Raw genomic sequence first — 23,687 nt, 5'->3', positions numbered from 1 at the left:
GGTGCCACAGGAAAGCTGGTTATAGCCTGGGACATGTCTGTAGTGGGACAGGAAGAAGGTTGAGAGGGTTTCATTACTGGTATGATGAAAAGGTATCAATGTAAGATAAAAGTATCTCTTATTAGTTTGGTAAAACGTAGAGTTTTGGCCATTCCTGTGAAGCATAGAACAGAAAGGAAAATTACTTCTGCAATTTGAGGTCAGCATACAGGACTCCAGGGTTATGTAAATGTGGATTTTAAGAAACAGACAAACATGTTGTGCAATTTTCAAGAACACATTCTTGGGAGACTATAGATGCTGGAGAGGGTGTGGAGAAACAGGAACCCTCTTGCACTGTTGGTGGGAATGTAAACTGGTGCAGCCACTCTGGGAAACAGTGTGGAGGTTCCTCAAAAAATTAAAAATCGATCTACGCTATGACCCAGCAATAGCACTGCTAGGAATTTACCCAAGGGATACAGGAGTGCTGATGCATAGGGGCACTTATACCCCAATGTTCATACCAGCACTTTCAACAATAGCCAAATTATGGAAAGAGCCTAAATGTCCATCAACTGATGAATGGATAAAGAAATTGTGGTTTATATACACAATGGAATACTACTTGGCAATGAGGAAGAATGAAATATGGCCTTTTGTAGCAACGTGGATGGAACTGGAGAATGTTATGCTAAGTGAAATAAGTCACACAGAGAAAGACAGATACCATATGTTTTCACTCTTATGTGGATCCTGAGAAACTTAACAGAAGACCATGGGGGAGGGGAAGGGGGAAAAAAGTTACAGAGAGGGAAGGAGGCAAACCACGAGACTCTTAAAAACTGAGAATAAACTGAGGGTTGATGGGGGGGTGGGAGGGAAGGGAAAGTAGATGATGGGCATTGAGGAAGGCACCTGTTGGGATGAGCACTGGGTGTTGTATGGAAACCAGTTTGACAATAAATTTCATATTAAAAAAAAAAGAAAAGGAAAATAAAACATTGTTGCATGGAATCCACTTTTTACTGAACTGACTGACCTGCTCCAATAACCAGCTTGTGCACCTTCTGTCACTCTCCAGGGCACTACAAAGTGGAAGCTAAAAAGCAGCTTCTTCCTTTTCCCAGCATCCTCTGGGGACTGTCTAAAGGAAAAAGAGAGTGGAGTAAGATAACTTTTGGGAAGGAAAGTACAACAGAGTGCTAGGTGCGTTATAAATGTTGAAATCAACAAATTATCTCCCAAAGCTACACTCACTCACTACTCTTTGAACACAGAGGAAATGGGAAAAATCAACAATTAAGAGTAAGATGCGGGGTGGTGTCTGGAGAAAGTGACATATTGCAATGTTCCTCAACTGACATTGTGGTTAGGAGCAAGTTGCCATGGGATTTGAAGCAGTTCAGAAGTCTTCAAGTAAGACCCATCATGATCAAAATCAGTGTATGGCAGACAGTCTAAACGAACTGGGTCTATTAATTAATTACGCGTACCAAATCGGGATGGTTTTTAGCTTTTAAAAATTTCAGCGAAACTTAAGTTCCTTTATAAATTGAATCTCTGCTTTTACTTTTCCATAAACAAAATCTGTTTCTTACTATTTGCCTTCTAAAATAGCAATAGCCACGGTCCAAACATTTTATATTAAACACCAAATTTGGCCAAACACCCTGCGTTTTTAAACTGCGCCATTTTGATAATTGTGATAATCAAATCTAGTATATGTGATTTTTTTAATGTAAAATATTTGCAGATATTCAGGAAAAGATTTTAAATTCTTAAAATAATGAGAATACTCTCTACATACTAAATGCTTTTCTGGTCTAAGGACTTAGCCTGTCCATGTTCTTCAAACTATTGATAGAACCACTAGATTTTCGTCTATACATTTATATATTCATTCATATACTTGTTACTACATGCACACACACACACCCCTCTGATGTTTTCTAAGGAGTGCAAAACAATGCTGGATCACAGTTTTCTGTGGAATAAAGCTTTGTTTAAAAAAAAAAAAAGCAGATGCAGCTTAACATCTTATTAACATGAGAACTGTTGTTTTATAAGAACTGTTGTTGTTGTTGTTTTTCCTGTTAGTAGCCAAAGTTGAGGAAAAATAAGAAAAACAAAGAGGAAGCAGGGTGAGTAAATAGCACATTTGATGAGGGTGTCCTCACCTTGTCAAGGCAAGGTGCTCTGAGGCGTAAAGGGTGATAGTGGGGACGCAGATGGGAGCAAAGAGCTAGTGAACCAACCATCATCTCTTCTACAGAGCAATTTTAGGAAGCCCCTGAGGGACGCAGGTAGTCAATGAACAGGAATTGAGGGAGTTGACAAAAGGGAAGAGGCTGGATTCCTCAGAGTCATGGCAAACTGTTCTATGGTCAAGTTGGTAATTCACCAACTGTGCCATTACGAAATATTTACCATATTTTATACTGAGGATTATTATGTAATATAAATAAAGAAATATTAATTTCCCTTTAATGTTTTAGGATTTACGTATTTATTACTTTTTGGAAATTATTATATTTTAAAACTGATTTCCATTCCCTTAAATCTGAATTATAAACTGTCATTTCTGCCTTCATTTACCGGCCAGTATCCTGCACTGGTACTGTTTTGCTATGTATTAAAAATGAAACCAAAAATGAACGGGTACGCTGAGGCCTTAATTTTGAGCAAATAAGAACAGTGATGTGTGGGGTTAGAAATGGGCCTCTTTCTAAGGTAGTTACCGTGCAGTTACAGTTTGAGATGAGATGTCATTGACGGTGCCCCCTGCTCCACATGCTGGGGCACAGACGTCTCCTTGAGCCACTTCTCCCATAAAACCCTTTATTCTCTTTCATCCCTTGTTAGCATTCAGCTGTTTTTCTGGATGAATGCGCCACCATTTAGTTCCAAACTCTTGTTCCTAAGGGAAGAGTGGCACACTGTCTCCACACAATGTCACCTCCTGTCTTCCCTGCCTGTCTTCTCTCCTCGTGGTACCAGCCCTTTCCCGTCATCAGGCGACCCTAGCCTCGTGCTTCCTGGCTGCTCGGAAGTGAGAAGTCACCTACTTAGGGTGCTGATGCTGTAGGAGGTCATGGTGTAGGGATTAGGCTTCTAGTTCAACAAGTTACTCCCTTGTAGAAATCGGAGTCCTCACCTATAAAATTGACATGATAACAGGGTTGTTGTGAGATTAGACCAGTTCCTGTGTGTTGTGTATGCTGTGCCACTCTTTGGAAGAATCTTCTCCTCCCCTCATCTGGCTACTTCCTATGGGTAAAGGCCCTGAGAATAATGGCTGACGTATAATAGATCAAGAGTTTAAATTTTTTTTTTAATGTTTATTTCTGAGAGAGGCAGTGCAAGTGGGAAAGGGGCAGAAAGAGAGGGAGACAGCTGATAGCACAGAGCCTGATGTGGAGCTCGAACTCAGGAACCGCGAGATCGTGACCTAAGCCAAAGTTGGACACATACCTGACGGAGGCACTCAGGCGCCCCAAAAGATCAGGAGTTTAAGGGGTTGCTTTTATTTACCGTGGCATGGGGGGAAGGAATCTGTGCTTCGTAAGGCAGGCTTTTCTTCTGTTACCCCTCCCCTTTCCTAACAATGTCAGCTGTGCACACAGCTGGTCAGTATGGAAGGATGGATGTGATGGCAGGGATGGGCACTGTGGAGAATTTCTGAGGAAATTGGATGGAAAGTAGAAATAGAAGAGGCTCAGGGAAAGTAGCCAGGTGAGAAGAGAAGATTCTTCCAGGGAGTGGCGGCAGCGTGTTCAACACTGATCACGTGAGGAGAACCAAGTTCAGGGAAACACCACCAACCACAGCCGTCTGTAAGGCCAGAGAGGAGGCTTCCAGGTAGACCCATAGCAGGCTGTGCTGCCGGAGCGTGGTGAGAGAGACAGCTGTGAAGTCCTGGAGACCTGCTGGTCTTTCGTGCCAAGGGGGCTGGAGTTTATCCTGGGGAAACTGAGGCATTCAAAGAAGTCACACGATCATATTTGCATTATAGAAATGTTAGTGTCACGGCTGTGTCAGCGACTGGTTTTGTGGGCTCAACGCTTGGAAGGCCATCCATAGGCCAGTTAGGAGACTCTCGTGACAACTTCCTGTTCCCTCAGAAGTTCTTCTAATCTCCCATCAACTGGGAAACAGATCACCAAGCTAGGTACATTTGAGTCTGAAATATGAATACAGGTTCTGAGGGAGGGAATGATAGGTTTTTTAAATTTGTGAATGGGAATTACTTTTTGTTTGATAGATTCCCAGTTCCTGTCTTCTGTTTAAATCAGCTGTCAGGTGATTTAAGGTCTCACTCTTAATATTAATGGAACCCTACTGAATATATGGGTGTAGAATTATGGGAAAGTTGATATTTTAATAACAGGCCTCAAAAGTTCCTGAAATTAAAGCCAATACAGTCCTTTGGTTAGTGCTTATTACTTCCTCATGAATTTCTTTGCTCCGATTAGGCAGAATTGGAGAATTCTTCCACTTCTTCAGAAATTCAGGCAGTCTTTGAATATTACTTATACCCCAGCCATTCTACCGAACATGACCACAGAGAAGTCTGTGAGGCATGGTCTGTGGCTTCCAGTCCCAGTGTAGCAGACGTGGACCCACCTTTCCTGTTGTGTCCGTCTCCTATCTCCCAGCATTAAGGTCTACTGGAAAAACAAAAAAACCCAGTGCATCAGTTGGAAGACATGGGGGACATAAACAGACACATAGCAGAAGAAGATGGCCTGCTATCCAGCACCCTCCGCAGGAGCCGGGCTTGGAGGGGAAGCAAGGGGGAAGGTCACCATTGATTTGGAGCCACTAGAGCTGTGATTTTTTTTTTTTAAACCAAGGGTAATTTTGCCCCCATCTCCCCTCCCTTCCAGGGACATTTGGCCATGCCTGAAGACATTCTATTTATTTATTTATTTATTTATTTATTTATTTATTTATTTATTTAAATGTTTATTTTTTGAGAGAAAGAGAAACAGTGTGAATGGGGGAGGGGGAAAGACAGAGAGATAGAGAGAGAGAGAGAGAGAGAGACAGAATCCAAAGCAGGCTCCAGGCTCTCAGCTGTCAGCACAAAGCCCGATGTGGGACTTGAACTCATGAACCGGCAGATCATGACCTGAGCCAAAGTCGGACGCTTAGCTGACTGAGCCACCCAGGTGCCCCTGAAGAAGCTTTTTGATCATCTCCGCTCTGGGTGTGGGTGGTGGTGGTGGTGGTGCTGTTATCGTATACAGTATGTCCTAGAATGCTGCTAACCATCCTGTAGTGTCCTGCAAAGCTTCCTCCCCTTCCCCTGCCACTCACATCAAAGATTATCCTGTCTAAAATACCAGTAGTGCAAGGGTTGAGAAACCTTGCACTAGAGGTGTTGTCTATACGGGCTGTGTTTGGAAATGTAAGCATCTGGTTGGGGGAAATGGTGGTACTTAGGCAGCCTTGGAGATGTTGGGGTGGTGCCGGACTACAACTGACATTGCACTGGCTCTTAGTAGTTTCTAGTTCTCGGGGCATTAAAACAGGTTGATTGCCAAGTCCAGTGGGTGCCTGACCCTCAAACCTCTTAGAAATCCTCTGTGTCCAGGGGCGCCTGGGTGGCGCAGTCGGTTAAGCGTCCGACTTCAGCCAGGTCACAATCTCGCAGTCCGTGAGTTCGAGCCCCGCGTCAGGCTCTGGGCTGATGGCTCAGAGCATGGAGCCTGTTTCCGATTCTGTGTCTCCCTCTCTCTCTGCCCCTCCCCCGTTCATGCTCTGTCTCTCTCTGTCCCAAAAATAAATAAAAACGTTGAAAAAAAAAATTAAAAAAAAAAAAAAGAAATCCTCTGTGTCTAGTTTCTTTAGTGGGTCAAGTCCTGCTACTCAGGAAGGATTAAAAGCTTGTATTTTCTTCTAGAAATTGTATTTCCTTCTTCAAATGGGACCAGTTGCTCACCCACATGCATTCAGTTCATTGATTTTAATCAAAGTATTCTGGCCCCCATGGCACATGTGTTTAAGTCTAATAAGGGCCCAGGAAGGACTTGACCCTTTTTCCTCAGTTTCCCCTCTTTGCCCTTAGACAAAAGCCATTCTTAAGATAAGTCTAAGGTAAAACTGTGATAGACATTTTGAGTCCAGTGTTTGCAGTGTAATTTATCAGTGGCTTTTTCTTAAAAAAAAAAAAAAGAGAAGTGTAGGTCCCCAGAATTTATCTAGAAATAATTTAGAAAACTTCAGCATTTATATTCATTGACTGTTCCTCTCCTCTGTGAAGACCTTCAGAATTTCCCAAACTTGCTTAAGCGAGTCAGTCTATTGGAAACTTCTGAAGAGAAGCAAAACTTCATTTCACGCGGCCTTTCATCAGCTCCATGCCTATTCTCAGGGAAGGGAGAAGAACAGAGGTCTCTCTGCCTGACTGACCCTAAGTGAGCGCCTTTTCAGATGCCTTTGGTATGGGAACAAAATCAGCCATAATCTTCGGGGTTTTAAATGTCATTTTCGATACATCAGGAGACCAAAAGGCAGAAAAGTCTGGGAAAATAATAAATAACACTTAGATGGTTTGGGAAAGCAATTAAGTTTTTAATTATGTGCTTAATGCACATCCTGTTTGGGGCCCCAGCTGAGTTTGAATCCTTGTGCTTGAACTGATGTTTAGCAACCATTTCTTAACCAGGAAGGGCCTCCCCGACTCCGAGCCCACACCCATTTGAGCTTCACTGGCTCTTTTGAACAGAAGCCATTCTCACTTTTTACTTGGTTCAGTGAACAAGGTTACTGTGTAAAAGCAGTGTCTGTGGAGTTGTGGGTCTCACTGCCCTGTGCCTCCCCCCCCCACCCCCGAGTGTACCTCAAGCTGTGTGAGGCGGAATACTTAGGATGATTAAAAGGGCCCTTCACTGATGATTTGGTGTTTGCCTGGCTGAGGAGCTCAAAGCAAGAAGACGGAGACATGCAGCCATGTTGCAGCCTATTCCAGAAAGGAATTTAGGATGGGGGACCCTAAGCCAGACTGTAAGTTCTTGGACTCAGTAAGGAAATTCAGGAGCCAGGCAATCTTTACACTGATTTTTAACACTTAAAACAGGCAACCATACACAGTAGAAAATGTTTTGTTTGGGGGGGGGAAGAAACGTGCCGATTTTAGTGTTCTTAGAGGAAGGAGTGGGAATTGTAATTAAATAGGATGATCTTTGTTTTTTACGTTCTATAGATGATGGGTATATACTTCTGTCTACGTTGTCCTGGAGCCATGGGACAGTTTCTGTGAACATTATGGGCAAACTATCATTATTTTCCCTTTTCCATGTTCCTACCTTTTTTTTTTTTCTTTTGGGAAAACCCAAAATGAAAGCCCTGACATTTCCTAGAGTCTCCTTAAAGTGCAGACCTGGGCCATCGCAAGCTGTACACACACTTGTGCTGCCATCCAAAGAAAATTTTAGCACGTAATTTATTGATGATTTCTCTCTCTCTCTTTTTTTCTTTTAAACATTTGACATGTTTTTAAGTAATCTCTACCCCCAACGTGGGGCTCGGATTCATGACCCTGAGATCAAGAGTCACATACTCTACCAACTGAGCCAGCCAGCCAGCCAGCCAGGCGCCCCTGATGATTTCTTAATGCTCTTAATATTTGTATCTGGATCAGATCAGGAGAATTTGGGGAAATGATTGTTTTTCTATTTAGAGGGGTATATTTGGAAAGTTCTGTTTTTTCCTGCTTGAAAAGAAAAATCTTATTTCCCTTGCCTACCTTTTGGTTTCTTTGTTTTTTTTTTTGTTGTTGTTGTTGTTTTAAATCAAACATTGCCTATATTTCCCTTTTGGATTTCTCTTCACCAGAATGCTTTCATTTCCTCAACACATAAACAGTGACTCACATGGGCTTTTACAGACAAAGCCATAGGCATTGGAATCTTAATAGTACCTATTGGGGTTATTTTTATCCCCCTATTTTCTTCTCTAGAAGTTTCTTGATGTAGATGTTTTATCAAATTTTATTTTTCAGAACAAAAAAGATGCTTTACTCACTAAATTACTTGTCCTTACAAAATATTATGTATCTTCATTTTCATAGGTAATATTTGTAAATTTTGTCATAAAAACACATCTGATCTAGGAAAGAAAGGTTATATATAGTGTCAGTATCCAGTAACCATTAGGAGATGGAGTGTGGTGTGTATAAATGATTTGCTGTTGGTATTTTAGGATTATAAAACGAGTCAGAGTGGCATATTAGATATATCTTTGTAGCTAGATCTGACTTTTCCTTTTACCTTTGACACTTAATAGCTCTGTGACTTCAGACAAGGTATTTATATTCTATAAGTGTGTTGGTATCATTATTACACAATGAGAATTATCTCTAATTTGCAGGATTGTATGTACTTGAAAGAAATAAGATGCCTTACTTAATGCCCAGTTCCCAGAAAAAAAAATATCAGTGTTATTAATGTGTGTATTAACTCATTTTCTGTTCCTTTAACTCACTTTCCAATTCATTTTGTACTTAATGACTATTTTTTGGAGACCTATCTTTCTGTGTGGAAAGCATATTTATGTATAGTACTGAAGTATTAGGATTAGACGTAGTCGCACACACAATAAGCACTGATTTTCATAATGAATTATTCAAGTGTGATAAAATAAGATTGCGTCAATCAAATGAAACTCAGGTTACTCAGTAAGAAAATAGGAAAAATGTCTCTGTACGCTCCGTGGCATCCGCTCCGCTCATTCATGAAAGCCCACACAGCTGTGGGAGCAGAACCTGTTGTCAACATCAAGCTGCTATGGAATAACTGTAGGAGTTATGAGTAACCCCCCCCCCCCCCCCCGCCTGCCAGACAAAAACTGTTCTCTGTAATTATCCGACCTATCCTCATCTTCGCACTTATCATTGTCTGATGTAATAATGTGTACTGTGTTCCCACGCTGCGATGTATGCTTGATGGCAGCAGGGAGTTTTGTCGGTTTCGTTCACTGCAAGGGCACCTGCCAACCTAATCAATCTATCGAGTTAATGCATCAGTCCCTAGTCTGCAGTAGGGCCACGCCTACTCTTTATAAAACACACAAGGTAACAAAATCGAGGATACAGTTTTCTTTTTTTTCTTTTTTTTTTTTAATTTTTTTTTTCAACGTTTATTTATTTTTGGGACAGAGAGAGACAGAGCATGAACGGGGGAGGGGCAGAGAGAGAGGGAGACACAGAATCGGAAACAGGCTCCAGGCTCCGAGCCATCAGCCCAGAGCCCGACGCGGGGCTCGAACTCACGGACCGCAAGATCGTGACCTGGCTGAAGTCGGACGCTTAACCGACTGCGCCACCCAGGCGCCCCGAGGATACAGTTTTATAGCTAAAATAAAGAGCCTCATAAAAGCACTAGCAGTTTGTTCCAACTTTTGGAAGAAAGGAAAAAGCACGAAATGTTACCATCTTCTGTTACAGATGATTAACGGTGTGCCAAGCAGAACAGAAAACCAAAAAGTTTATTTCCTTTGTGAAAAATAATTAAAGTACGGACTCTAGTGAAATAATTTTGTGATAAAAGGCCAGGTCAAAGGTGAAATAAGCTCCTTCCCCTAAGCCCCGGGCGAGGTCCGTGCTCTGCTCCAGAGAGATAGCCCCTTCCACACACTCAGTGCTGTTCAACACACCCTGGCAAACTCAAGCTCCTTCACCAGGAATTTTATGTTGGCATATTTTTTAAAAGCTACAAGTCATGTGAAATGAGGCTTTCGGAAAACACTAGCCATTCTCAAAGTTACAGTGAATCTGTACTTCTATGAAGAAGATAAAATGTTGTACTTTAGAGTCAAAACACCAGATTTCCACTCACTCTTTTTTTTTTAATTATTTATTTATTTTTTTAATTTACATCCAAGTTAGTTAGCATATGGTGCAACAGTGATTTCAGGAGTAGATTCCTTTAGGCCCTTACCCATTTAGCCCATCCCCCTTCCCATAACCCCTTCAGCAACCCTCAGTTCTCCATATTTATGAGTCTCTTCTGTTTTGTCCCCCTCCCTGTTTTGATACTATTTTTGCTTCCCTTCCCTTAGGTTCATCTGTTTTGTATCTTAAATTCCTAATATGAGTGAAATCATATGATATTTGTCTTTCTCTAAGTTTGCTTAGCATAATACCCTCTAGTTCCATCCATGTAATTGCAAATGGCAAGATTTCATTTTTTTTTTGATTGCCAAGTATACTCCATTATATATATATATATATATATATATATATACATATATATATATATATATATATACATATATACCACATTTTCTTTATCCATTCATCTGTTGATGGACATTGGGTTTTTTCCATACTTTGCCTATTGTCAATAGTGCTGCTGTAAACATCAGGGTGCATGTGCCCCTTCGAAACAGCATACCTATATCCCTTGGATATACACCTAGTAGTGCAATTGCTGGGTCTTAGGGTAGTTCTATTTTTAGTTTTTTGAGGAACCTTCATACTGTTTTCCAGAGTGGCTAGAGCACCAGCTTGTATTGCCACCAACAATGCATAAGAGCTCCTCTTCACATCCTCACCAACATCTGTTGTTGCCTGAGTTGTTAATGTTAGCCATTGTGACAGGTGTGAGGTGGTATCTCATTGTGGTTTTGATTTGTATTTCCCTGATGATGAGTGATGTTGAGTATTTCTTCATGTGTCGGTTGGCCATCTGGATGTCTTCTTTGGAGAAGTGTCTATTCATGTCTTTTGCCCATTTCTTCCGGGGATTATTTGCTTTTTTGGGTGTTGAGTTTGAGAAGTTCTTTATAGATTTTGGATACTAACCCTTTATCTGATAAGTCATTTGCAAATACCTTCTCCCATTCTGTCGGTTGCCTTTTAGTTTTGCTGATTGTTTCCTTCGCTGTGCAGAAGCTTTTTATTTTGCTGAGGTCCCAATAGTTCATTTTTGCTTTTGTTTCCCTTGCCTCTGGAGATGTGTTGAGTAAGAAGTTGCTGTGGCCAAGGTCAAAGAGGTTTTTGCCTGCTTTCTCCTTGAGGATTTTGATGGCTTCCTGTCTTACATTGAGGTCTTTAATCCATTTTGAGTTTATTTTTGTGTATGGTGTAAGAAAGTGGTCCAGGTTCATTTTTCTGCATGTCGCTGACCAGTTTTCCCAGCACCATTTGCTGAAGAGTCTGTCTTTATTCCATTGGATATTCTCTCATGCTTTGTCAAAGATTAGTTGGCCATACATTTGTGGGTCCATTTTTGGGTTCTCTATTCTTTTCCACTGATCTGAGTGTTTGTTTTTGAGCCACACACTCACTCTTACACTGTTTGTGTGACCACAGGCAAATCCCAATTGACCTTTCTAAGCCTCTTTTCCCTCCTCTAAAGGGCAACAGTCATGCCTGCCATAATCAAGTTAAGATGGTCAAGTAAGTTAATACCCAAGAAAGTGATTTATAATCCATAAAGCAAATTATACAGTGGTAGTTGAAGATATACTAAAAAACAGTGCAAGCTATTTTCTTAAATGAAAAAATTTAATCACTTTATGACTATATATATATTCTGTATTTGTCAAAGTATCATTAATTAGGGGAGGAAAAACCCACCAAAACAGTAAGAAGACCAAGGTACAGTTTTTAATGCCAAGGTACATTTTTTAATACATATATATGTGTATGTATATATGTGTGTGTGTGTGTGTGTGTGTGTGTGTGTGTGTGTATACATATATATATTTAAATTTAGAAAACACTGGCATAGTGGCTAAGATACTAGATTTTAAAGCCAAATTGATGATGATTTTACCCATGATGTAGCTATATATGTCAGACAAATTTCTTAACTTTTTTGAGCCTTGGCTTCCTTCTCTCAATGGTGGGGAGAATATTACCTCAATGTAAGCTTACTATGAAGAATAAATCGAATGAGACCAAGTGCTTAAAGCATCTAGTACAGTCTGGAACAAAATAGATGTTTAATAAATGGTGATTGTGTTTGTGGTTCTTGATTCTTTATAAATATCATTGAGTATATGATTTGTTTCTTAAATCATATGGTACCGAACTTTTAAAATATATTAGTTAGCCACTATTACTATATATGAAAATCTAATAGAAATTTTCCCAGAGAAAATGATCCTCTAATTTTCCATAACTTCCACTTTTCTGGGCCTGAGGATATTTAGATTAAGTAGCCTTTGAAACAAGAATCAGTACAATTAAATTTTCCAAAAGCTATCATTCACTCACCTAAACTTCCTGAGATCTCAAAGTATGTTAGGTAGAATTTAACTTATCCTTCCATAACAAAACACAGATGTTCATAAAGGGTGTTTCAAGGACAGAAATTAAAAAATCTCTGAGAAATGCGTGTTGTTCGTGAATCTCCTATGCTCTCCAGCCAGAGTTGCTCAAGTTTAAACATAAAAATCTGCTGGATATGTTCTAGCATGAAATAGAATGAAAGGCTGGGGGGGGGGGGGGGGAACTTTCATCCACAAGAAGGGCATGAGGGTAGTAATGCATATTGTCATACAACCTAAAGGTGTGTAAGTTCCAAGATTGACTTTATTTAGTCTGAGATGCACATCTATTAAAAGTCACCAATCCTTTCTCAGAGCATTTCAACTGAGTTATTGTCTGGTGAATGATCTCTGAACTAAAGTTTTCGTACTGAATTACCAGCATTGGTATACTGTCTTGACAGTATAATTTACTTTTCTTATCAGAACTTCAAGGTGACATAAATAAATAAATTTCAGTTGAACTATAAACCAATTTCAAAACTTAGGTTAAGTTTTTAATATATGGGAATCAATTCTCCATTAGAAAGTAGTTTCCTACGACGACCTTTTCTATTTAAAAAGATCATGCCATAATCCATTTCTGGATTGTAATCTGGTGGGTGATACAAATGAATTCTTAGTATCTTATCACAGACGGAATAAAATAATGTTGCCTGGACAGCAAGTAACATGTGACATGTGATGAAAGACCAAGAAGGTAAAGTTAATATTTAAGCTTTAATCCACTATTGGCAGTGCAACATTGTCCTGTTTTTCTGTAACACAAGAGCTCTAAAGTACGGTCAAAGATTAACATTTTTATATAACATTTTATGAAGAATTCTTTGAATATTTGAATTTTGTGTTTTCTGGTAACCAAAATACATAATTTAAATATATAAGTATTTAAGTTTAGTGTTTTTATAATAAAATGCTATCAATACTAGCCAAAGGTCATGGTCAGGGTGAAAAATAAAACAAGTATGTCGCCCAATAATTTTAGTTGGATTACAAAATTATCAAGAACTAAGTGAAAGCTGTTCAACATGCATGAAGTATGTCTACATATGTGAGAGTTTTCTTAGTTCTCAAACACATAGAGTTTGGCATATTAAATATTCTCAAGTACATTCTTAAATATTTATGTATTAAGTATTTTTACATGTATATAGTGAGTATTAGGAATAAGATGGGGCCCTTGTACTACAGCAGCTCAGGTGTGTCAGCTTTGCGTGGTGTTTTAGAGTTTTCGTATAAATTATATAATCTGTAACCAATAGCAACTGAGTTAACTAAAATTCTGCTGTAGAAACCTAAGAAAGACACACACCTGAGAATGCATGAAATGGAAATGATGTGGGTCATCCGGTATAGAAGACGACTGTGTTCTTCAGGAACTATTAAATCAATTGTGCTGTAGGCTTCAAGCAGTTAGTTTTCTGAAATGGATCTTTGCTGTATGTCACTACACCTAATTAAACAGCAATTCCACAGCTACTTCCTAGCAACAGATGTGTTAAATGGTCCCATGATGACGGGTGAGGCTGGGTTCTCCCAAGTCACAGCTCAGGAGATTTTAAGTTTGCTTGTATAGGATATCTCACTCATCCTACTGTGCTTTGCAGATATTGTTTGTTTTTTTTTTTTTAAATTGGAGGTTTCTGGCAATCCAGCACGTTGATCAGCGCCATTTTCCCAACAGCATTTGCTCAGCCCTCATGTCTCTCTTCCAGTTCAGTGTGGTAATTCTTGCAATAATTCAGACTTTTTCATTATTATATTTATCATGGTGATCTGTGATCAGTGACCTTTGGTGTTACTATTATAGTTGTTTTGGGATACCACAAACTGCCCCCACACAAGATGGCGAGCTTAGAAGATAAATGGGCGTGTTCTGACTCCATGACCAGCCATTCCCTCGTCTCTCTCCCCCTCCTTGGGCCTCCCTATGCCCTAAGACATAACATATTGAAATTAGGCCAACTAATAACCCTACAATGGTCTCTAATTGTTCAAGTGAAAAGAAGAATCACATGTCTTTCACTTTAAATCAAAAGCTAGAAGTGGTTATGCTTAGTGAGGAAGGCATTTTGAAAGCTGAGAGCAGCCAAAAGCTAGGACTCTTGTGCCAAACAGCAAAGCTGTGAATGCAAAGGAAAAGTTCTTTTTTATTTTTTAATTTTTTTTCTTGTTTATTATTTTTTATTATTTTTGAGAGAGAAAGTGAAAGCAGGTGAGGGCAGAGAGAGAGGGAGATCGAGGTTCTGAAGCGGGCTCTGGGCTGACAATTGGAACTCACGAACTGTGAGATCATGACCTGAGCCGAAGTTGGACGCTTAACTGACTGAGCCACCCAGGTGCCCCAAAGGAAATTTCTTGAAGGAAATTAAAAGTGCTACTCCAGTGAACACATGAATGATAAGAAAGCAAAACCACTTTATGCTGATACAGAGAAAATTTTAAATGGCCTGGATAGAAGATCAAACCAGCCACAACATTCCCTCAAGCCAAAGCCTAATCCCAAGAAAGGTCTTAACCCTCATCAGTTCTGAGAGAGGTGAGAAAGCTGGAGAAGAAAAGTTTGCTGCTAGGGGCACCTGGGTGACTCAGTCGGTTGAGCATCCGACTTCGGCTCAGGTCATGATCTCACAGTTCATGGGTTCGAGCCCCACGTTGGGCTCTGTGCTGACAGCTCAGAGCTTGGCTCCTGCTTCAGATTCTGTGTCTCCCTCTCTCTGCCCCTTCCCTGCTCACATTCTCTCTCTCTCTCTCTCTCTCTCAAAAATAAATAAACCTTAAAAAATTAAAAAAGCAAAAAGTTTGCTGTTAGCAGAGACAGGTGCATGAGGCTTAAGGGAAGAAGCCATTCCCATAACATAAAAGTGCAAGATGAAGCAGCAAGTGCTGATGTAGAAGCTGCAGCAAGTTCTCCAGAAGATTTGCTGAGATCATTCATGAAGGTGGCTACACTAAACCAGTTTTTCACTGTAGATGAAACAGCCTTTTGTTGGAAAAAGACGCCATCTAGGACTTCCTTAGCTAGAGAGAAGTCAGTGCCTGGCTTCAAAGCTTCAAAAGACAGGCTGACTCTCTAGTTAGGGGCTAATGCACCCGGTGACTTTAAGTTGAATCCAGTGCTCACTTAATCATTCCAGATTTCCTAGGGCCCTTAAGAATTACACTAAATCTACTCTGCCTGTGCTCCGTAAATGGAACAAGAAAGCTTGGATGACAGCACATCTGTTTACAACATGATTTACTAAATATTTTAAGCCCACTTTTGAAATCCGATCAGAAAAAAAAATTACTTTCAAAATATTACTGCTCATTGACAATGCACCAGTCACCCAAGAGCTCTAATGGAGATGTATGAGACTCGCATTGTTTTCGTGGCTGCTAACACAACAGCCATTCTGCAGCCCATGGATCAAGGAGTAATTTCAACTTTCAAGTCTTATTATTTACGAAATATGTTTCATAAGGCTATAGCTGCCATAGGTAGTGATTCCTCTGATGGATGTGGGCAAAGTAAATGGAAAACCTTCTGGAAAGGATTCACCATTCTAGATGCCATTAAGAGCATTCATGATTCATGGGAAGAGGCCAAAATATCAACATTAATAGGAGTTTGGAAGAAGTTGATTTCAGTACTCATGGATGACTTTGAGAGGTTCAGGACTCAGTGGGGGAAGTAACTGCAGATGTGATGGAAAGAGCAGGAGAACCAGAATTAGAAGTGGAGCCTGAAGATGGGACTGAATTGCTATAATCCATGATCAAACTTGAATGGATGAGTTGCTTCTTACAGATGAGCAAAGAAAATGGTTTCTTGAGATGAAATCTACTCCTGGTGAAGATGAGGTGAAGATTGTTGAAATGACAAGTAAGGATTTAGAATTATTATGTGAACTTAGTTCATCAAGCAGCAGCAGGATTTGAGAGGATTGATTTCAGTTTTGGAAGAAAGTCCTGCTATGGGTGAAATGCTATCAACAACATCACATGCTACCAAGAAATTGTTCGTGAAAAGAGTCAATCCATGTAGCAAACTTTATCATTGTCTTATTTTAAGAAATTACCACAGCCACCCCAACCTTCAACAGCCACCACCCTGGTGAGTCAACAGCCATCAACATCAAGGCAAGACCCTCCACCAGCAGAAAGATAATGATTCACTGAAAACTCACACGATGTCTAGCGTTTTTTAGCGTAAAGTATTTTTTAATTATGGTAAGTACATTGTTTTCTTAGACATAATGCATTGCATACTTTACTACAGTATAGTATAAACATAACTTTTATATGGACTGGGAAACCAGAACATTCATTTAACTTGCTTTGTTGTGATATTGGCTTTTTGTGGTAATCTCGAAGTGAACCTGCAAAATCTTTGAGATATGCCCATTGTTTTGAGCACGAAGGATGTGACAGAGGACCCTTCCTACCTACAGGAAATCGGGCAGTCTTTGAAAACGGAAAACAGTAGGAGAGACTCACTTTCTTTTGCTTTCTATGATACGTAAATGGGATTTTGGTGAAGAATCAGGAAGATGAACTAATTTCTAGTGACAAAAATGTTTATTTTCAATTTTTTTATAAACATGCTTCCTAAGGTTGTTTATATATATATATATATATATGGTTGTTTATATATATAATGTTTATATATATATAATATAATATATAATGTTTATATATATATATATATTAAATTATCAAAGTCTAACAAAGCATTACAGCGAGTTTGGCACAAACAGGAAAAATCACCCATAATCCCATCACCTTAATGGAGTCTTCTCAGTTTTCGTGTATTTTCGTGTATCAGTTTTCATGTATTCAGCATGAATGTGCATATTTATAATTTAGTTATTTTCATTAAGGGTTACATTATGAGCATGCATGGTACTGCCTAACTTTTAGTACTTTTATTTTTACTAGTTAAGATAATAACCCAAGGAGGGAATATTCTTGACTATTGCTGCTTTTGAGTTTTTACAGTTGTAAGTGGTTGTTGGGGAGGAAAAACATTTCCTTTACTCTTTTAGGTTAAGTCCCTGAGGGCCTGTGAATTGAACTAACAAAGGACAGATTAACAAGAGAAAAGACACAATTTTTATTTTTACCTGCACAGGAGTTCACAGAAAAGAAAGAAAATTCAAAGAAATGAATTTGGACTCAGGGGCACTTATACCATTTTAACAAAGGAAAGGGGGTTTGGGCTTCAGGGGCTGATAAATTGTGAAGTGACAAGAAAATGGAAAATCTACTGAGAAGATAAGAGTTAACGTAGTAAGGTTTGTTTTTGCAAACTCATCTCCGTGCTGTCTGTCTCTGGGGATAAGAGTCACTCTTCTTTTTCTGGTACAGGAGGGGGGGGGGGGGTGATCCTGTCACAGGGGAAATTTATGCCCCTGATTTTCGGCAAATGGGGACGGGAGACATAGAGAATTCTTCCTGCATCTGTTGATTCTCAACTGCCTTCAACTCAAAATAATACTTAATGCCAAGGTGGCATCTTTTCGAGTGCCATATGCTGATCCCCTTCGTGGTACACTAATGGACATCTTTAGGTATAAGGCTGTCCATGTTGTAGATTATTTCCTTTAGAGATTGTGGAGTTGATAATTTTAGACCTTTTAATGGCAGCAAATAAATGCTGCTGGATTCCTCTCCTAGCGTTATGCCAATATGCCAGTGTCCTGTAACTCCATTTTAATACTGCCACTTTGCTACTTACAGCTTTTTGCTCCTCATATTTTCAGTGCTGCATTTATTTGGAAGTACATGTCTGATATTTCTCTTCTGGGTACACACGAGATGTAAAATCAGGAATTGTCTCTTCAAGGACCCAGAAAGGCATAGTTCTAACCATAGGTGAAGCTAGTAGCGATGTCCATGTGCTGTGCTTTTAAGGGGTAGCATAACTTGAAGCAGGTGTCTGTTTCCGCATTGATCTGTGGGTGAGGGATCATTGAAGATATTTTTAAAATTACAAATAGATAGTTTGAGTAGGGTTAAATCTTCATGAGCTATTCACCCCCAAACCCAAATTAACATTTGATTTCCAGTAGGACTAGTGGGTCAAATGATGGATGGATCCTGATGGGTGGGGTGTGGCTCAGCATTTGTGGTTTAGGGTTAGAACTCCAAACTGTTGGAGTTTCTGGCAGCTTGGGAAGATCCTAGGAGCTCCATGCACCTGAGTAGACAGGGAGGGGACCAAGAGACTAACACAAATATTGGAGATAAAGCATTGAAAAGCAGCAATTTTGTTAATATTTTTCATGGTTTCAAAACAAACACAAAACATAGGTGCATGCATACATATATAAATAAACAACTAAAAACACCAGGAAAAAAAACCCAATTAATTTCTCTCAGTGAACACTTAAAATTAAGTGGTCTGCCTTTGTTGATGTAGTACCAATTATTAATAGTTTGGGATGAATGCTCTGAAGCTATTTCTTCACTTTTTAAAAAAGTTCATTTTATTTTACTAAATTCAGTCAAAATTTTTGACCCAGTGTTCCATATGAACATAAGAATAAGAAAATCTGGGGTTGCCTGGGTGTCTCAGTTGGTTAAGCATCTGACTTGGTTCAGGTCATGATCTCCCAGTTTTCAAGTTTGAGCCCTGCATCAGGCTCTCTGCTGTCAGTGCAGAGTCTGCTTCAGATCCTCTGTCCCCCTCTCCCTCTGTCCCTTCCCTGCTTGTGCTCTCTCTCTCAAAATAAACATTAAAAAAGTGTTTTAAGAAAAGAATAAGAAAACCAAAGTAATTCACCAGAATTTATCTTACAGGAAGGAGAAGGTAAGACTCTTGATGGCTAAAATAATCATAATCATTAAATTTTTCCCATTTGTGGCTAATGGAAGGAAGTCTGTCTATTCCAACATCTATCTATTCTAATCGCAGGAAGAGCCTCTCCCCAATTACAGCAAGTAATTAGATGGCCTGTTCACTTTCAGAATCCTTAAACTCACTCCTTGCACATTCACTGGATTTTTCAGAAGGCATATTATGATCCAAGCAAATTGAGAAATTTTGGGGCTGTCCCCATCAGCTGCTTACCACTGGGTCGAATCTTAAGCAATGCATTTGAAAACTCTGAAGCAGCTTCAATTTATTATAAATTAATGACATAGGATGTTCATTAATTATTAAGCTGCACTGAAATATGCTGAATGTTGTTGTACACAGGTTTTACAGTCAATAGATGTCATCAGAATGTTTTGAAATTATCCCCTTGAGAAAAACAGGAAGGATTTTATCACTGTGCATTTGCAGTTGCTTGTTAGTTTTGCAGTAACTTTCAAAAACAGGACATTGATTTATGCTATTTTGCCTCTCCTCTTCCGAGAAAATTTAACCACTTTGGGGGGGGGGGGCGGGGAAAGCGTGTCCTATATCTCAAAAAGCCCCTCAAAAAAATATAAGAATTCAGTACTCAAGCTACTGATTTTACACTAACGTATTACATTTTCAGTATTTTGGTAAGATAGGTAAAAGTATTCCATGGTGGGAATTACATCCCATTAAAAAATATGCACTTACGATGCAGTAGGGGTAAAGTTATTTAAAAACAAATTAAATGAAGAAACCTCCCCGGAAATGAATTTTGGATTCAGTTGTTTCAGTTATAGTATTTTTCTACCTAGAGTTGTGTGCTGAATTCTGTTGGCGAGAAGGACAAAAGGCTTAACTGAAGCCACAGGGAATTTTAGATAGCATGTATTTGGATATTGGATAGCATGTATAAGGAGGAATGTAGTTATATTCCTCCTTAGAACTATATTCTTCCCTTTCAGAGCCCTTATCCCAGTCTGTAACCTTCACTAGGGTGATCATTTGGCTAATGCCCAGGTCTCTGTTGCCTGTAAATTCCATGTGGGCAGAGCTATGTCTGCTTCTGCCCACCATTGTGTCCCCAGTGCCTAGCACATGGGATGTAGGTGCTCAGTGGGCAGTGGAATGATGGATGGACTGAGGGGAAGGGGAAGGATTCTTTTGGTCATTCCAGAAGTCCATGAAGTGTTGTTTTTTTTTTTAAGATAATACATTAGTTGTGTTTTTCTCAGCAACTGATGGAAAGGGTTGCTTTGCCACTTTTTCATTCTGCGTCTTATATTTGTCAGGCATTGCTGTAACACCATTTTGAAGAATGGGAATGCTTTACAAGAATTCATTGTCCTTTAACAATTACAGCCTTTTAAAAGGTTTGACTCTCACCATATGAAAGTTTAAATAATAGGGTCGCCAAATGGACCTTATTGCAAATTGAGTTCATATATAAAGATTTTCTAGCACATATCCCAGCGCATTGTTATATAATTCCTAGAATCTGCTCATCTTTTTCAGAAGTCTTAAAACAGCTTCTTGTTTCCAATTGCTTGGACTTCCCTTCCTTTTTATTTTAGTACAGCACCCTGTAAAGGTTTTTGCTTAAAAAAAGTTTTGAGTGGTAATTTTCAGGACAAACTGATATTAAGAGAACAATATTTTTTGCAATTTTCTTAAAGCACCACGTACTTAAGTATTTTTTCAAAATAGTGATGCTTTTTCAGCCAATATTTGAGGCTTTATTTTGCCTTATTACAGTTTAAAGATTTATCATAAAGTATCAATCTTAGTTGATAATATTAAAACACATCCCTTTATTTCCTGCTCTTACTGCATTGAAAGAAAATAAAGAGAAGCTCTGGGGAAAAAACCAGAAATCTTTAGTTTTAACTTTTTAAAAAATTTGTGTTTTGGGGAGGGTATGTGTGGGCAAGTGTGTTTTACTTTACAGTACCCTGGTTATGGTACAGACACTTAAGGGTTTGTTTTGCTTGTTTGTTTTAGCTTTGGCTGTTGTTCATTGTAGAAATGAATATTAAAGCATCAAAAACAGATTGAGTATCCAGTGTATACTATACAAATTAATTTTCTAAAGTGCCAAATTTTTTTAATATCCTAAAGTTGGGAACTAACCTAAGAGTAGTCTTGATAGATGACAGTATGGCTTATTCCACAGTTCTCTGTTAGTTCCGATTACTACAAGATTAGATTTTAGAATATCTATCAGAATTAGTCTCCTGTATATTCCCTATAAAAATAGCTTCTTGAAACTGAGCTTGTGCTAACTGTTGAATAACAGTGAGTGTAAGACCTGTCCTCCTTGGCAGATTTCTAGAATACATTCTAGGTTATCAGTTATTAGTAGAATCACATGAAGTTGACCTTGGGGTAGAGTTGATCTGCTCGCATGAAAACTGAAAGACCTAAGTAACAAAGATGTAGACACAAAAAGTTCGCCAGTACATCTTTCTTGCCCCTGGAGAGGACCGGTGGGCAGAGCCAAACTTCAAGAATAATTTTAAGCTGGGTTATTTGCTGAATTTTTATTCATTTTAATTGAAGCCCCAAATTGGAGCTCCAGCCAGCATGATTAATGTAATTTTAGTCTAGGAAACTTTTTAGAAATCTTTAAAACGCATGCGTGGAATGCCAAATGCCTGAAGCTTTAACCCGTCTTTGTCTTTCTGACAACAATTAAACAATAGGACCATTGTTTCAATCTATTATTAGGTCATGTGGTAGGGTCATGTTTGCATAAAAGAGAATACTTGCCTTTCTGTTCTGTGATGGGCTTGTTTACAGCTTATTCAAAAATGGCCTCAAGTTTTTGAGGAACGTATTAAACATCACTATTCTATACCACTGAAAATTAAGCGACGCATAAAGAGATGGTTCCCATTGCGATGGACTCTGGTGTACAAATTCTGAATAAGTATCAGTAGCCTGTGTTCAGTTTGTATACGTTAGCTTGTAACAATTGCCTTTCCAGAGAGTCAAAGGACAAATGAGTCTCCAAAAATGACTCAGACTTTATTGTTTCTGGAAGACTTCACCACAAAGCAATAAAAAGTATGAAGTACCAATACAAGTATCAGTATAAACAGACGTGTCATACTTCTGATTTTGTAACCAAAAAGCCTGACCTCATTTATTAATGCAAATAAGTATTAATTTGCACTCTATCACAATGACACATCAATATAGATAGATTGGCAAAACAAGCCATTTTATTGTGTAAGTGGTAGAAAAACTTTTCCTCTGCCCTCTTAGGTATATTACCTGAACCCTGCAATTAAACTGTCAAAAGACAGATTAACAGAAGAAAAGCATATGATTCTTTACTGTTACTGATTTTTACATGCTTGGGGGCTTCACACAACTGAAGTGAAAACCCAAAGAGACATTTAAACCCAGAGGCTTATACACCATCTTGAGAAGGGTGATAGATGGAAGAGACTAGACCAGGGAAAGTAGATTTGGGCATCTAGGGGGAAGGTACACTATAGGAAAGTAACTATATGGGAGAAAGTAATGGCACGTAAGGGTTATTTAGTAGGATTTGTTAGGCCGACTCAAGTTGTCTCTGGTGATTGGTTCTTCTGTTCCGGAAAAGGAGAACACCTTTACAAATGGATATTTGTCACTTTCACAAAGTGAAATTTATGCCTTGCTTTTAGGCAGAAAGGAGGTGGACAGAAAGTTCCTCCTGTGTCTGTTTCTCACTTGCCTTCAGCTCAAAATAATCAATACGCCAACTTTGGGGTACTTGGGGATGTTCTATCCTGATCTGCTTCCCTTTACGTAAAACGAGACCCTGCTCTCATAGTTTTTCTTGCCTTGCTCTCAAGAGGCTCCTTTTCAGGAACAGTGTGCATTTTCTCCTTGTTCCTGGTTCCTTTGGTGACACCTCAGAGGTTTTTACCCCCACCGTGAACCACGCATCATTCAGGATGCATAAGTGGTGCACCTTTCTTCTGGTAGTAGGAGAAGGGAAATGTGAAAAGCAAGGTGAAGAAGGTTTTAGGGGGAAAAATCTGGAGATCGGTTCCCTTAGAACCCTCCATGTACATATACTGCCTTAAAACAAGGGTTCTTAATCAGGAGTTTATAAATTCAGAGGAAAATAACTGCATCTTTATTTACAGTGACCTCTTCTGGAAACTGAACATTTCCTTTAATGTGAGCAACAAACCTACAGCAGTGTTAGCACCAATAGAAGTCTGATACTTTCATCTCTTACTACGGTTTCAGATATCTTGAAAGATAGTTTAAATGGATCTCAGCTTTGAAATCATGGCAGTTATTAGACTGCCCCTAGATTTTATTTAATGGGTGAATAAGGAAGCACATTACATGTTAATGTCTTGATAACCTTTTAAATAAAGATGGTTGTATTTTTTATGGTGCTTTGTATTTTAATTTATGCATTTAAAAATACTATCCTGAGAAAGGATCCAACCTGACTTTCGCCAAAGGAACCCAAAGCAGAAAGGTTGAACTCCTTGTTGGTGGAAAGCCTTCACGAACCCGCAGGAGCATGCAGATCCCAATTTGCAAGCTGCTGAAAGGGGAATGCTGAAGCCCACCAGCTCTTAAACTGTGA

General features: G+C 39.2%; 1 protein-coding gene across 6 annotated transcripts in view; it reads left to right on the top strand.

Annotated features, from left to right (window-relative positions):
- MAP7 (microtubule associated protein 7) overlaps positions 1–23,687 on the top strand; it is a 178,237-nt gene that overhangs the window by 65,778 nt on the left and 88,772 nt on the right. The window contains exon 1 of one of the 6 annotated variants that reach the window (XM_047857799.1): positions 6,954–6,990. The exons of the other annotated variants lie outside the window; for them this stretch is intronic. Coding sequence (XP_047713755.1) covers positions 6,969–6,990 — 22 coding nt within the window. The 5' untranslated portion in view covers positions 6,954–6,968. Of the gene's footprint in view, positions 1–6,953; positions 6,991–23,687 lie in introns of those variants that run through there. 6 annotated transcript variants of the gene reach the window in all.

This window comes from Prionailurus viverrinus, chromosome B2 (genome assembly GCF_022837055.1).
Source record: "Prionailurus viverrinus isolate Anna chromosome B2, UM_Priviv_1.0, whole genome shotgun sequence".
Taxonomy (NCBI): Eukaryota; Metazoa; Chordata; class Mammalia; order Carnivora; family Felidae; genus Prionailurus; species Prionailurus viverrinus.
This window is presented reverse-complemented; position numbering and strand designations above follow the sequence as displayed.